This window comes from Rattus norvegicus, chromosome 8 (genome assembly GCF_036323735.1).
Source record: "Rattus norvegicus strain BN/NHsdMcwi chromosome 8, GRCr8, whole genome shotgun sequence".
Classification (NCBI taxonomy): domain Eukaryota; kingdom Metazoa; phylum Chordata; class Mammalia; order Rodentia; family Muridae; genus Rattus; species Rattus norvegicus.
In genome coordinates this window covers 29,147,203-29,164,084 of record NC_086026.1, presented here as the reverse complement: position 1 = coordinate 29,164,084, position 16,882 = coordinate 29,147,203, and the positions used below count along the sequence as shown (strand labels likewise).

General features: G+C 41.2%; 1 protein-coding gene across 2 annotated transcripts in view; it reads left to right on the top strand.

Annotated features, from left to right (window-relative positions):
- Positions 1 to 16,882, top strand: part of Anln (anillin, actin binding protein) — a 63,292-nt gene that overhangs the window by 33,429 nt on the left and 12,981 nt on the right. For both annotated transcript variants that reach the window (NM_001427480.1, XM_039082267.2), the window contains exons 13-20: positions 899 to 1,034; positions 1,358 to 1,540; positions 2,622 to 2,748; positions 5,351 to 5,399; positions 5,490 to 5,546; positions 14,845 to 14,883; positions 15,234 to 15,255; positions 16,098 to 16,210. In NM_001427480.1, coding sequence (NP_001414409.1) covers positions 899 to 1,034; positions 1,358 to 1,540; positions 2,622 to 2,748; positions 5,351 to 5,399; positions 5,490 to 5,546; positions 14,845 to 14,883; positions 15,234 to 15,255; positions 16,098 to 16,210 — 726 coding nt within the window. The remainder of the gene's footprint in view (positions 1 to 898; positions 1,035 to 1,357; positions 1,541 to 2,621; positions 2,749 to 5,350; positions 5,400 to 5,489; positions 5,547 to 14,844; positions 14,884 to 15,233; positions 15,256 to 16,097; positions 16,211 to 16,882) is intronic.

Sequence of the window (16,882 nt, the reverse complement as noted above, 5' to 3'; positions counted from 1 at the left end):
CCAACATAGAATAACTCTTGGTTGGATGATGGAAATGTGTGAGACTTACTGTGCTCTTCAAGGGGTTTCACCAAGGAAAACATTGTTTTCTGTTTGGTTGTGCTTTCTCTATGGGAACTTGGGATTCGAACTCAGGTACTAAGGCTTGTGCTGCAGACGCTTTTGCCAGCTTACCAATCCCCAGCCCGTCACTGAATGTCATTTTATATGGAACTCAGGTCAGCACAACAGCAGTTTTAAAGTCCACATGTGCACTATGATTTAAAGTTATTATTAATAAGGAACAGTAATAGGAAAATATTAGGTCATTGTGTTATTTATGTGTTTGTTTTGAGTTTTTTTTTTAGATTTATTTATTTATTTAATATATATAAGTACACTGTAGCTGTCTTAGACACACCAGAAGACGACATCAGATCCCATTACAGACGGTTGTGAGCCACCATGTGGGTGCTGGGATTTGAACTCAGGACCTCTGGAAGAGCAGTCAGTGCTCTTAACCACTGAGCCGTCTCTCCAGCCCTTGAGCTGTTTTGAGACAGGGTCTCACGGTGTAATCTTAGCTGTCCCGGGCTTGTTATGTAGACCAGGCAGGCCTTAAACTCACAGAGATCCACCTGCCTCTGCCTCCCTAGTGCTGGGATTAGAGTCGTGTGCCACCACTGCCACCCAGCTTGAGTTAACGTTTGGTTTTGTCCAGAACCCTTTACTGTTACATGTTTTTGTGATGCTCACAGTTATGTGACCCACAGTTTAAGAATCTGTGATCCAAAAACTCATAGTAAAACTGATTTTGACTTTCTAAAAATTTTGGAAATTATGCAGTCAGATTAAATAAAAGTGGTAGTGGTAATGGTGATTAAAAACATGAATTTTCTTCTTTCTGTGATTTCACCAGGAACTCAATAATGACATAAATTTGCAGCAGACAGTGATCTATCAGGCCAGCCAGGCTCTCAACTGCTGTGTTGATGAAGAGCACGGGAAAGGATCCCTGGAAGAAGCTGAGGCAGAAAGGCTCCTTCTGATTGCAAGTACGTGTGATGCCTGGATCGCGAGCGCTAGGGGATTTGAACACGCGCATGCGCATTCCTGTCTGCCTGCAGCTAGTGTGAAAACCGAGCTGGCCCAGGTGGGAAGGCGATGCCGTATAAGAAAAGCAATGAAACGCTGATGTGTCATGAGCAGTTTGGAAACAGACTAGGAAATGAGACTCTACCCTACAGTTCCCTCAGAGGAACAGCAACTGCTTGTGTCTGTTCTCTCGCTCAGTTCCCTTTTCAGTGAATTTTCCTGACTTGGCTCTCACTTCAGATTTAGTGTTGGGAATGTTTACTTGCATGTTTTATGTTCACAGCTGAGAAAAGAGCACTTCTGATTGACGAACTGAATAAGCTGAAGAGTGAAGGACCTCAGAGGAGAAACAAGACCGCTGTCGCATCCCAGAGTGGATTTGCCCCATCTAAAGGGTCAGTCACCTTGTCAGAGATCTGCCTGCCTCTGAAGGCAGAGTTTGTCTGCAGCACCGCGCAAAAGCCAGGTATGAGTCTGATCTCATGGCAAATCGAGGAGTTTACCCAGACAGATTTACTTGAGAAAGACATAAGGAAATTATGCTTTACGATACAAAATGTCCATCTTACGTCTTCATTCCTTATATAAAGATATTTGAATAAGACCATTAGGGGAAAGTTTGCAGACACAGTACCAACGCACGAAAGAATGACATTACTGTCTCAAAGTTGTTATCCAGTTTACTAAATCACACGGGAGTCACGTGGGCAGCAGACTCTGGAAACAGGGTTCTAGGGAAAATAAGAATAGGCCTGTGAATGTTTGAGCCTTCAGTGGAACCTGCTGGAATAACCTTGGGATCTCAGCTTTGGGCAGCTGGATAGAAGCTATCAGCTCAAGGCCAGACCTGACAGCTTAGTGACACCTTTGTTTCAAAACAAACTTAAAAGGGGTAGGGCTGAGGTTGATGATACAGTGTTGCTATACATGTGTGAGTCACTAGGACTTTAAAAAAACATTTTTTAAACATTCAGTGGATTTGATGTGATGACTCATGCTTATAATTCCAGAATTTGGGAAGATTTCAAAAGTGTATTTCCTCAAATTCAAGGCCAGCCAGGATTAGAGAATGAGTTTTGTTTTCAAACAAGTGAAGAGAAAGTTTGAGTATTATTGTAGGAATGAGCTTATTTACGTTATAATTTTTGCTGTTGCTTGATTTTAAGTGCAGAAAACTTAGTAACTTAGTATTCAAGATATATTTATGAAGTAATAAATAGTGAATAATAAATCATGTTTTTATTAACTATTATCCCTAAATATCTTCAGTGGGTCTTAAACCTCAAGTTTGAAACAACAAGTCATATAGTTTACCCTCTGGAGGTGTGTGCTAAGTACCTCTGCTTGCTCGGTCATAGCAGGTGAGGAGTGAGAGTGGAAGTGTTCGCTTCCTGTGGTTAGCAGGCGTTGATGCTTATTCCCGGACAGTAGGTAGCAGACTTTCTTAGCTTTTTGTTTTGAGAGTTAAATCTTGTGTGTGTTGATGGCAGTATGCCTCTGGTCTTCCAGAGTGCTAAGTGTGATTTCACTGTGATCTGTTCTTACAGAGTCATCGAATTACTACTACTTAATTATGCTAAAAGCTGGGGCTGAGCAGATGGTGGCCACCCCATTAGCAAGTACTGCAAACTCTCTTAGTGGTGATGCCCTGACATTCCCCACCACGTTTACCCTGTAAGTAGATTGAGCAGCTCATGATGCAGACATAGTTTCTTAACAGAGTTAAGACAGACTCAGCATCTGAGTGGCATTTATGATCTTGTTTTCTGTTATACTGCGTGAGGTGGAACTAAGGGCTTTGTTTATGCTAAACCTGTTGTATCAGCAAGCGATATCCCAGACTTTTATAGTATTTAAAATCTATTTACATGTGTTTATTAACTTAGAATTAATGCAGTATTTTATTAGCATACATAACCTCATGACATTTTCATCCCTGTATATAGTATATTTTTGGTCCCCACTCCCCTCTCTTGTCTCATCTCACTCCTCTGATTCCCTTCTTTCTCCTCAGCTGTCTCCTTCTACCTTCAGCCCTTTCTTTCTTTTTGGTAGTGTTGGAAATCAAACCCAGGGCCTCGTGTGCTAGCCAATGAGTTTTCTCTAGGATTGCTTACAGGAGCATGGACAGCCTATCGGTGATCACCCCATTAAAACAAATGTCTCTCCTCCTATAACCATCTGCCAAGGTCTCAGAAGAGACGAGCCCTGGGGTTGGGGATTTAGCTCAGTGGTAGAGCGCTTGCCTAGCAAGCACAAGGCCCGGGTTCAGTCCCCAGCTCTGAAAAAAAAAAAAAAAGAGAGAGAGAGAGAGAGACGAGCCCTTGTGAGCACCTCTCCCAAATTATGATGATGATAATCATCATCACAATCACCATCATCGTCGTTGTTGTCGTCATCATTATTTAAATTCATTTGTAAGGCACTGGAGAAATGGCACAAGGGTTAATAACATAGGCTGTTTCTCCAGAGGACCGGGTTGTTTCCCAATACCTTCATCCCAGAGAATCTAGTGCCCTCTTCTTACTTCTGCAGCCACTGCATGCCTGTGGTACCCAGACATACATGTAGGCAAGGCACGCACACAATAAAATAATTAAATCTTTAAAAATGTACTTACCGTTATTATCATTGTGTAATGACGTACATGCGTGAGATGAGCATGTGGGCTTGTGGTCAGAGCTGGTGTGTAGAAGTTAGAGGATAACCCTGCAGACTGTTCTCTCCTCTGTGAGTTCTCGGTATTGAACTAGACTGTTCTCTCCTCTGTGAGTTCTCAGTATTGAACTTAGGTTGCTAGGCTTGTGTGGCAGACCCCACTCAACTGCTGAGCCATCTCCTGGGCCCCTCTTAGTTTTTAGATATGAACAGATAATCCAGTTTTCAGTTGTTTAGTATAACTCTTCTTTCTGAGTTATTTTTAATTGATATTTTTTGTGACTATAGATATCCAGTATATGTAGTACTTCAATATTTTGTGCTATTACTTTTATAGATAATCTAAAAAACACAACAATATTTTATTTTATGTTTTCTTTTCTTTTTGGTTTTTGAAAGTGTTTCTCTGTGGTAGCCCTGGCTGTCCTAGAAGTACCTTTGTAGACCAGGCTGGCCTAGAACTCAGAGATCTATCTGTCTGTCTTTGCCTATCTACCAAGTGCTGGGATTAAAGGTGTGCACCACCTCTCCCAGCTGTAACAGTATTTTAGTATCAACAAAAAGATAATTAGTACCAAATACATATTTTTAAAACTACAGTCAAAATCTAATTTGAAAATTATTTCTGCCTTTATTGTTAGTTATTTGATTTCAGACTCTGGGAGAAGGGACTGAGGTGCGTATTTTACACACCAAAGCAGACCCAGGGACGGGGAAGAAAGTTTCTTTACTGGTGAAATGAGCCAATTCAAGACATGTTTATTGTGAAGTTGCTCTCAGATGGGCAATTTCACTAGCCCCAAGGACTGAGGCCAGGGAAGTCTCCAAGGGGAAAAGGGGGGAGGGGTGTAGAGGGGGGAGAGAGAAAGGGTGTTAGTGTAGAGAGAAGAGAAGGTGAGGAGAGGAAGTGGGGAAGGGAGAGAGATTGATCCCTAGGTGTTAGGCTGGAAAACTCAGGGTTGGAGGCAGGGTATGCCAGGTAGGGACTGAGGGATGCTGGGAGAATCTGGAGGTCAGCTCTGCTTTGCCATGTGAGATAGGCACCTTATTCCCTTGTCCCAGGGCCCGAAACAAATATTACCATTATTTATTTTAGAAACATCTCAAATTGCCTGCAGGCAGCAGCACAGGCATGAGGAACAGAGGGGCCCAGCTGTGGAAGTCACTGCTCTCCTTCCACCATGAAGCTCTTGGGAAAGAGCTTGAGCAGTTGTGCAGGCCTGGTTCCAAGTGCTCTTACCTTACCAGCCTTATGTATGTGAGCACACTGTTGCTGTCTTCACATACACCAGAAGAGGGCGTCGGATCCATTACAGACATGTGGTTGCTGGGAATTGAACTCAGGACCTCTGGAAGAGCAGTCAGTTCTCATAACTGCTAAGCCATCTCTCCAGCCCTAGAGATTTTAGAAAGACTTGATCTTTATAGCAAATATTTCTAGGTTGTGTTTTAAGAAAAAATGTGCTTTTATTATTATTCTTGACAGTTTTTCTTATATTTCTTTAAAATCCAATGGAGTCTTTTACTTTGAGTCTGTAATACTGTTTGTACATTATTTTTTAAAGGTATAACTTTAGGTTTTTATTACAATTTTATTTAATGCTCTTTTCCCCCGTAGGAATGATGTTTCCAATGACTTTGAAATAAATGTTGAAGTTTACAGCTTGGTAAGCAGTTAAAACTTTCTGCAATGTTCAGTAATGTATTTCCTTAGTGATACCATATTGTAAGGTATTATGTTTTGGATTTGTATATAGGTACAAAAGAAAGATTCCTCAGGCCCTGAGAAGAAGAAGAAGGCGTCCAAGTCTAAGGTGAGAATGACACAGACCCGGTAAAAGCACTGTACTTTGATTATCATCTTAGTTAGGGTTGCTATCGCTGTGAAGAGACGCCATGACCAGCAATGTTTATGAAGGAAAGCATTTTATTGGGGTCAGCCCGCGGTTCCAGAGTTTATTGTCATGGCAGAAAGTATGGTAGCATGCAGGAAGACGCAGTGTTAGAGACGGAACTGTGAGTTCTACATCAGGATCAGAGGGGAACAGAAAGAGAGAAACACTGGGCCGAGGCCTGAGTATTTGAAATCTCAAAGTTGCTGCCGCCCTCTCCCCCATTTTCTTCAGCAAGACACACCCTTTAACAGTTACAGTCCTGGTGACTAAGCACTCGAATCTAGGAGGCCATTCCTATTCAAACCACCACAGTCATGGGGGGAGGGGTATTTTACTTGTTTGTTTGTTTGATTGATTGATTATTTGAGAGTTTCTCTGGGTAGCCCTGGCTGTCCTGGAACTAGGATCTGTAGACCAGGCTGGACTTGAACTCAGAGATCTGCCTGCCTCTCCCTCCATAGTACAATTGTTAGTTTTCATTCCAAGTCTCGATGATGTAAGGTTTTTAAATCAGTTACAGGCTCGACATCCCTGTTTCCTGCTGTAGGTGGGTGTGACGGCAGAGTATAAATGTCTGTGACTGACCATGGTCAGTGTAAGCAGGGTCCTTCTAGTACATGAAAAATAGATTTTATTTTCTGAGAATCACTTGAAAAGAGCTGCTCAGCTTTCCTCTGATCTGCCCTGCGACCTGCTGGCACAAAGTGGAACAGCCTCTAAGAGGGGAGGGAGGGCGATTGTAGGAAAGGCAGGCAGGGGATATTCAGATGATTATAGGAAAGGCAGGCAGGGGATATTCAGATGATTATAGGAAAGGCAGGCAGGGGATATTCAGATGATTATAGGAAAGGCAGGGAATATTCAGATGATTATAGGAAAGGCAGGCAGGGGATATTCAGATGATTATAGGACAGGCAGGCAGGGGATATTCAGATGATTATAGGAAAGGCAGGCAGGGGATATTCAGATGATTATAGGAAAGGCAGGGAATATTCAGATGATTATAGGAAAGGCAGGGAATATTCAGATGATTATAGGAAAGGCAGGCAGGGGATATTCAGATGATTATAGGAAAGGCAGGGAATATTCAGATGATTATAGGAAAGGCAGGCAGGGGATATTCAGATGATTATAGGAAAGGCAGGCAGGGGATATTCAGATGATTATAGGAAAGGCAGGGAATATTCAGATGATTATAGGAAAGGCAGGGGATATTCAGATGATTATAGGAAAGGCAGGCAGGGGATATTCAGATGATTATAGGAAAGGCAGGGGATATTCAGATGATTATAGGAAAGGCAGGCAGGGGATATTCAGATGATTATAGGAAAGGCAGGGGATATTCAGATGATTATAGGAAAGGCAGGCAGGGGATATTCAGATGATTATAGGAAAGGCAGGCAGGGGATATTCAGATGATTATAGGAAAGGCAGGGGATATTCAGATGATTATAGGAAAGGCAGGCAGGGGATATTCAGATGATTATAGGAAAGGCAGGCAGGGGATATTCAGATGATTATAGGAAAGGCAGGGAATATTCAGATGATTATAGGAAAGGCAGGCAGGGGATATTCAGATGATTATAGGAAAGGCAGGGGATATTCAGATGATTATAGGAAAGGCAGGGGATATTCAGATGATTATAGGAAAGGCAGGGGATATTCAGATGATTATAGGAAAGGCAGGCAGGGGATATTCAGATGATTATAGGAAAGGCAGGCAGGGGATATTCAGATGATTATAGGAAAGGCAGGGGATATTCAGATGATTATAGGAAAGGCAGGCAGGGGATATTCAGATGATTATAGGAAAGGCAGGCAGGGGATATTCAGATGATTATAGGAAAGGCAGGGAATATTCAGATGATTATAGGAAAGGCAGGGGATATTCAGATGATTATAGGAAAGGCAGGCAGGGGATATTCAGATGATTATAGGAAAGGCAGGGGATATTCAGATGATTATAGGAAAGGCAGGCAGGGGATATTCAGATGATTATAGGAAAGGCAGGGGATATTCAGATGATTATAGGAAAGGCAGGGGATATTCAGATGATTATAGGAAAGGCAGGCAGGGGATATTCAGATGATTATAGGAAAGGCAGGCAGGGGATATTCAGATGATTATAGGAAAGGCAGGGAATATTCAGATGATTATAGGAAAGGCAGGCAGGGGATATTCAGATGATTATAGGAAAGGCAGGGGATATTCAGATGATTATAGGAAAGGCAGGGGATATTCAGATGATTATAGGAAAGGCAGGGGATATTCAGATGATTATAGGAAAGGCAGGCAGGGGATATTCAGATGATTATAGGAAAGGCAGGGGATATTCAGATGATTATAGGAAAGGCAGGCAGGGGATATTCAGATGATTATAGGAAAGGCAGGGGATATTCAGATGATTATAGGAAAGGCAGGGGATATTCAGATGATTATAGGAAAGGCAGGGGATATTCAGATGATTATAGGAAAGGCAGGCAGGGGATATTCAGATGATTATAGGAAAGGCAGGGGATATTCAGATGATTATAGGAAAGGCAGGGGAATATTCAGATGATTATAGGAAAGGCAGGGAATATTCAGATGATTATAGGAAAGGCAGGGAATATTCAGATGATTATAGGAAAGGCAGGCAGGGGAATATTCAGATGATTATAGGAAAGGCAGGGGATATTCAGATGATTATAGGAAAGGCAGGGGATATTCAGATGATTATAGGAAAGGCAGGCAGGGGATATTCAGATGATTATAGGAAAGGCAGGCAGGGGATATTCAGATGATTATAGGAAAGGCAGGGAATATTCAGATGATTATAGGAAAGGCAGGCAGGGGATATTCAGATGATTATAGGAAAGGCAGGCAGGGGATATTCAGATGATTATAGGAAAGGCAGGGGATATTCAGATGATTATAGGAAAGGCAGGGGATATTCAGATGATTATAGGAAAGGCAGGGGATATTCAGATGATTATAGGAAAGGCAGGCAGGGGATATTCAGATGATTATAGGAAAGGCAGGGGATATTCAGATGATTATAGGAAAGGCAGGCAGGGGATATTCAGATGATTATAGGAAAGGCAGGGGATATTCAGATGATTATAGGAAAGGCAGGGGATATTCAGATGATTATAGGAAAGGCAGGGGATATTCAGATGATTATAGGAAAGGCAGGCAGGGGATATTCAGATGATTATAGGAAAGGCAGGGGATATTCAGATGATTATAGGAAAGGCAGGGGAATATTCAGATGATTATAGGAAAGGCAGGGAATATTCAGATGATTATAGGAAAGGCAGGGAATATTCAGATGATTATAGGAAAGGCAGGCAGGGGAATATTCAGATGATTATAGGAAAGGCAGGGGAATATTCAGATGATTGTAGGAAAGGCAGGGAATATTCAGATGATTGTAGGAAAGGCAGGGAATATTCAGATGATTATAGGAAAGGCAGGGAATATTCAGATGATTATAGGAAAGGCAGGCAGGGGAATATTCAGATGATTATAGGAAAGGCAGGGGAATATTCAGGTGATTATAGGAAAGGCAGGGAATATTCAGATGATTATAGGAAAGGCAGGCAGGGGAATATTCAGATGATTATAGGAAAGGCAGGGAATATTCAGATGATTATAGGAAAGGCAGGGGATATTCAGATGATTATAGGAAAGGCAGGGGATATTCAGATGATTATAGGAAAGGCAGGGGATATTCAGATGATTATAGGAAAGGCAGGGGATATTCAGATGATTATAGGAAAGGCAGGGGAATATTCAGATGATTATAGGAAAGGCAGGGGAATATTCAGGTGATTATAGGAAAGGCAGGGAATATTCAGATGATTATAGGAAAGGCAGGCAGGGGAATATTCAGATGATTATAGGAAAGGCAGGGAATATTCAGATGATTATAGGAAAGGCAGGCAGGGGAATATTCAGATGATTATAGGAAAGGCAGGGGAATATTCAGATGATTGTAGGAAAGGCAGGGAATATTCAGATGATTGTAGGAAAGGCAGGGAATATTCAGATGATTATAGGAAAGGCAGGGGATATTCAGATGATTATAGGAAAGGCAGGGGATATTCAGATGATTATAGGAAAGGCAGGGAATATTCAGATGATTATAGGAAAGGCAGGGGAATATTCAGATGATTATAGGAAAGGCAGGCAGGGGAATATTCAGATGATTATAGGAAAGGCAGGGAATATTCAGATGATTATAGGAAAGGCAGGCAGGGGAATATTCAGATGATTATAGGAAAGGCAGGGAATATTCAGATGATTATAGGAAAGGCAGGCAGGGGAATATTCAGATGATTATAGGAAAGGCAGGGAATATTCAGATGATTATAGGAAAGGCAGGGAATATTCAGATGATTATAGGAAAGGCAGGCAGGGGAATATTCAGATGATTATAGGAAAGGCAGGGGAATATTCAGATGATTGTAGGAAAGGCAGGGAATATTCAGATGATTGTAGGAAAGGCAGGGAATATTCAGATGATTATAGGAAAGGCAGGGAATATTCAGATGATTATAGGAAAGGCAGGCAGGGGAATATTCAGATGATTATAGGAAAGGCAGGGGAATATTCAGGTGATTATAGGAAAGGCAGGGAATATTCAGATGATTATAGGAAAGGCAGGGGATATTCAGATGATTATAGGAAAGGCAGGGGATATTCAGATGATTATAGGAAAGGCAGGGGATATTCAGATGATTATAGGAAAGGCAGGGGATATTCAGATGATTATAGGAAAGGCAGGCAGGGGATATTCAGATGATTATAGGAAAGGCAGGCAGGGGATATTCAGATGATTATAGGAAAGGCAGGGGATATTCAGATGATTATAGGAAAGGCAGGGGATATTCAGATGATTATAGGAAAGGCAGGCAGGGGATATTCAGATGATTATAGGAAAGGCAGGCAGGGGATATTCAGATGATTATAGGAAAGGCAGGGAATATTCAGATGATTATAGGAAAGGCAGGCAGGGGATATTCAGATGATTATAGGAAAGGCAGGGGATATTCAGATGATTATAGGAAAGGCAGGGGATATTCAGATGATTATAGGAAAGGCAGGCAGGGGATATTCAGATGATTATAGGAAAGGCAGGCAGGGGATATTCAGATGATTATAGGAAAGGCAGGGAATATTCAGATGATTATAGGAAAGGCAGGCAGGGGATATTCAGATGATTATAGGAAAGGCAGGCAGGGGATATTCAGATGATTATAGGAAAGGCAGGGGATATTCAGATGATTATAGGAAAGGCAGGGGATATTCAGATGATTATAGGAAAGGCAGGGGATATTCAGATGATTATAGGAAAGGCAGGCAGGGGATATTCAGATGATTATAGGAAAGGCAGGGGATATTCAGATGATTATAGGAAAGGCAGGCAGGGGATATTCAGATGATTATAGGAAAGGCAGGGGATATTCAGATGATTATAGGAAAGGCAGGGGATATTCAGATGATTATAGGAAAGGCAGGGGATATTCAGATGATTATAGGAAAGGCAGGCAGGGGATATTCAGATGATTATAGGAAAGGCAGGGGATATTCAGATGATTATAGGAAAGGCAGGGGAATATTCAGATGATTATAGGAAAGGCAGGGAATATTCAGATGATTATAGGAAAGGCAGGGAATATTCAGATGATTATAGGAAAGGCAGGCAGGGGAATATTCAGATGATTATAGGAAAGGCAGGGGAATATTCAGATGATTGTAGGAAAGGCAGGGAATATTCAGATGATTGTAGGAAAGGCAGGGAATATTCAGATGATTATAGGAAAGGCAGGGAATATTCAGATGATTATAGGAAAGGCAGGCAGGGGAATATTCAGATGATTATAGGAAAGGCAGGGGAATATTCAGGTGATTATAGGAAAGGCAGGGAATATTCAGATGATTATAGGAAAGGCAGGCAGGGGAATATTCAGATGATTATAGGAAAGGCAGGGAATATTCAGATGATTATAGGAAAGGCAGGGGATATTCAGATGATTATAGGAAAGGCAGGGGATATTCAGATGATTATAGGAAAGGCAGGGGATATTCAGATGATTATAGGAAAGGCAGGGGATATTCAGATGATTATAGGAAAGGCAGGGGAATATTCAGATGATTATAGGAAAGGCAGGGGAATATTCAGGTGATTATAGGAAAGGCAGGGAATATTCAGATGATTATAGGAAAGGCAGGCAGGGGAATATTCAGATGATTATAGGAAAGGCAGGGAATATTCAGATGATTATAGGAAAGGCAGGCAGGGGAATATTCAGATGATTATAGGAAAGGCAGGGGAATATTCAGATGATTGTAGGAAAGGCAGGGAATATTCAGATGATTGTAGGAAAGGCAGGGAATATTCAGATGATTATAGGAAAGGCAGGGGATATTCAGATGATTATAGGAAAGGCAGGGGATATTCAGATGATTATAGGAAAGGCAGGGAATATTCAGATGATTATAGGAAAGGCAGGGGAATATTCAGATGATTATAGGAAAGGCAGGCAGGGGAATATTCAGATGATTATAGGAAAGGCAGGGAATATTCAGATGATTATAGGAAAGGCAGGCAGGGGAATATTCAGATGATTATAGGAAAGGCAGGGAATATTCAGATGATTATAGGAAAGGCAGGCAGGGGAATATTCAGATGATTATAGGAAAGGCAGGGAATATTCAGATGATTATAGGAAAGGCAGGGAATATTCAGATGATTATAGGAAAGGCAGGCAGGGGAATATTCAGATGATTATAGGAAAGGCAGGGGAATATTCAGATGATTGTAGGAAAGGCAGGGAATATTCAGATGATTGTAGGAAAGGCAGGGAATATTCAGATGATTATAGGAAAGGCAGGGAATATTCAGATGATTATAGGAAAGGCAGGCAGGGGAATATTCAGATGATTATAGGAAAGGCAGGGGAATATTCAGGTGATTATAGGAAAGGCAGGGAATATTCAGATGATTATAGGAAAGGCAGGCAGGGGAATATTCAGATGATTATAGGAAAGGCAGGGAATATTCAGATGATTATAGGAAAGGCAGGGGATATTCAGATGATTATAGGAAAGGCAGGGGATATTCAGATGATTATAGGAAAGGCAGGGGATATTCAGATGATTATAGGAAAGGCAGGGGATATTCAGATGATTATAGGAAAGGCAGGGGAATATTCAGATGATTATAGGAAAGGCAGGGGAATATTCAGGTGATTATAGGAAAGGCAGGGAATATTCAGATGATTATAGGAAAGGCAGGCAGGGGAATATTCAGATGATTATAGGAAAGGCAGGGAATATTCAGATGATTATAGGAAAGGCAGGCAGGGGAATATTCAGATGATTATAGGAAAGGCAGGGGAATATTCAGATGATTGTAGGAAAGGCAGGGAATATTCAGATGATTGTAGGAAAGGCAGGGAATATTCAGATGATTATAGGAAAGGCAGGGGATATTCAGATGATTATAGGAAAGGCAGGGGATATTCAGATGATTATAGGAAAGGCAGGGAATATTCAGATGATTATAGGAAAGGCAGGGGAATATTCAGATGATTATAGGAAAGGCAGGCAGGGGAATATTCAGATGATTATAGGAAAGGCAGGGAATATTCAGATGATTATAGGAAAGGCAGGCAGGGGAATATTCAGATGATTATAGGAAAGGCAGGGAATATTCAGATGATTATAGGAAAGGCAGGGGAATATTCAGATGATTATAGGAAAGGCAGGCAGGGGAATATTCAGATGATTATAGGAAAGGCAGGGGAATATTCAGATGATTATAGGAAAGGCAGGCAGGGGAATATTCAGATGATTATAGGAAAGGCAGGGGATATTCAGATGATTATAGGAAAGGCAGGGAATATTCAGATGATTATAGGAAAGGCAGGGGATATTCAGATGATTATAGGAAAGGCAGGGGAATATTCAGATGATTATAGGAAAGGCAGGGAATATTCAGATGATTATAGGAAAGGCAGGGAATATTCAGATGATTATAGGAAAGGCAGGGGAATATTCAGATGATTGTAGGAAAGGCAGGGGAATATTCAGATGATTGTAGGAAAGGCAGGGAATATTCAGATGATTATAGGAAAGGCAGGGAATATTCAGATGATTGTAGGAAAGGCAGGGAATATTCAGATGATTATAGGAAAGGCAGGCAGGGGAATATTCAGATGATTATAGGAAAGGCAGGGGAATATTCAGATGATTATAGGAAAGGCAGGGGAATATTCAGATGATTATAGGAAAGGCAGGGGAATATTCAGATGATTATAGGAAAGGCAGGGGAATATTCAGATGATTATAGGAAAGGCAGGGGAATATTCAAGAGACAGATGTGGGAGGCTCTGGCAGCCTCAGGTTTATTTTTCTTAGCCCTCTTTTACCTCAGTGCTGTGGGAAACAAAGCCACAAGCTAACAACCAACGACTGAGATATACATAGAAGACTTCTGTTCTCACCCTCAGGCCTCCCTGTTCCTTCCGTCAAAGTCAACAGAATCTTTAGCCCCCCGACTTGAGCCTCAAGTGCACCTCTTATCGTCCCATGTCCCCTGCCCCTGCAGGTCTTGAACGGCCTTAACTGCTTGGCAGGCAGACACTACCCCTTCCCCCTTCAGAGAAGTAGCAAATGGCTTCCAAAGTTCAGTTTCTTATTTTGTTTTTTTTCTCCCACCCTCCCTCCTTCTGTCTTAATTTCTTTCTTTCTTTCTTTCTTCCTCCCTTCCTTCCTTTCCTTCCCTCCCTCCCTCCCTTCCTTCCTTTCTTTCTTTCCTTCTTTCTTTCTTTCTTTTTTCTTTCTTTCTACTTGGTTTTTCAAGACATTTTCTCTGTGTATCCCTGCCTGTCCTCGAACTAACTTTGTAGACCATTTAGCCTTGAACTCAGAGATCTGCTGCCTCTGCCTCTGAGGGCTGGGATTAAAGCAGTGCACCGTCATGCCCAGCTGTCCAGTTTTCAAATGTTTCTGTAGTATAACTTTGTGTTGGGTGGAAAGGAAGAACACTTTAAAAAGACATTCTTTGACTCTACTTTAAAATAGGATAGCAGTAATTTGAAAAGCCTTGATAAAGTAATTAAGTATGGTCTGTTTCTATTCAACAGTTATTTCCTGTGTGAGAACTTTCGTTTTAAGCTCTGAATTGCAATATTTAGTAGAAAGTTTGCTAAGTTCTCTTGTTTTCTAGGCTATTACTCCAAAGAGACTCCTCACATCTATAACTTCAGTAAGTAGAATTTTTCTAAAAGTTGAATCCTTTGATAAATCTACATTTTTTGAATGAAATTACACATTGACTGACCAGCTTTAGCCCTTGACTATTATAGAAGTTCTTAACATCCACTAATGCGTCCCTCTGCTTGAGAAGTAGAAGCAGGGGGTTTACAAGGTGAAGTCCACTCTGGACTACATAGTAAGGCTTTCTCAAAATAAGTTAAAATATTTTAGTTGTTGATACTTATATGAGAAGAAATATTTTCTCAAATATAGTCCTTGTAATGTTAAAATTTCACACTTAACATTTAAACCTAAGTAAAAGAAATAATTAATGTATCTTCTTTTTCCTTTCTTTGTTAGAAAAGCAGCCTTCATGCTTCAGGTGAGTGGGCCTAAACTATTTGAAGCTTTTGAGTAATTAAATTTAGCAGTTGCACACGTTTATAAATGTATTTATCCATTCACTCGTACACACGTGTCTTTTTGATTTTCTTTGCTTGGTTTACACACACACACACACACACACACACACACACACACACACACACACACACACACACACAGAGAGTAATCCAGAAAACCACTGGGCATGGTGTCTCCTAGTTGTGGTTGAGATACTTGAAGCAAGAGGATTGCTGTCCTTTCAAGGCTATTCTAGGCTACGGTGAGTTCTAGGCCCACCTGCGTGAAGGGATGGATCCCTGTCTCAAAAGACAGAAGTAAATGAGAAAGAATGGGGAAAAATAAAAGACAATGGGGCAGATTCTCTGTGGCAGTTTGGTTTCATTCACGTGGAGGGCTAGAGGAATTATTTAGTGTCTTAGCCACTGTCCTGTTGCTGTGAAGAGACACCGAGACTGAAGCAACTCTTAGGAGAGGAAGCATTTACTTACCGACTTGCTTACGTTTCAGAGGATGAATCCATGACCGTCATGGCAGGGACCAGACAGGCAAAAGCTCAGTGCCTTACACTCTGACCCACATTGGATCACATGGGGGAGGAGAGGAGGGAGACTGGATTGGCATGGACTTTTGAAACCTCAAACCCCACTCCTAGTGACACATCTCCAATGAGGTCCTGCCTCCTCCTAATTCTTCCTAAATGGTTTACCAATGGAGGACTGAGCATCCAAATATACGAGCCTGTGGTGGGGCCATTCCCATTTGAACCACCGCACTTAGGAAAGCCAGTCTGAGCTAAACTTGCTCCCTGTTTCTCTACAGTTATGGCCAGTCCAGGAGGTCTCAGTGCTGTGCGCACCAGCAACTTTACCCTAGTTGGATCTCACACACTATCGTTATCTTCTGTTGGAGACACTAAGTTTGCTTTGGACAAGGTAACTCAACTGTGCTTATGATTGTGTTACACTGAAAAACATTAACCTATAGACAGACATTCCAGGGTGCTTTCAAGTATTTAAAACCTTCGAATTGTACATTTTAGAAGATAGGGGTACACATGAGTGAAGATCTGTTAGGGGTGCTATTTTAATACTATAGTGAGTACGAGCTTCAGGCTTATATTGCTTTCTGTGCAAGTTCAGTGTTGTCTTACAGTTAGATGCTGTTTATATGTTTAAAACAATTCAATACGTCTTGGCCCTCCTGTCTCAGCCTCTCAGTACTGGGATTGTAGGCATGTACTAACCACATCTTTTTAGAAATTTCCTTCTATATTCCTTCCCAAATTCAATGCTTCAAATTTCAGATCTCTATTTTATTGCTATGGAGTGTTTTTTCCTTAGTGTGAAATAAATAAGCATTTATTTAAATAGACCTTGGTAGGGTATGAGAGAACTGGAGGAACTTACGTCGACTCCTCACAGGTAATACACTGTTGTTTTTTGTTTTGTTTTATTTTTAAATTTTTTTATTTATTTATTATATAAAAGTACACTATAGCTGTCTTCAAACACACCAGAAGAGGGCATCAGATCCCATTACAGATGGTTGTGAGCCACCATGTGGTTGCTGAGAATTGAACTCAGCTCCTCCAGAAGAGCAGTCAG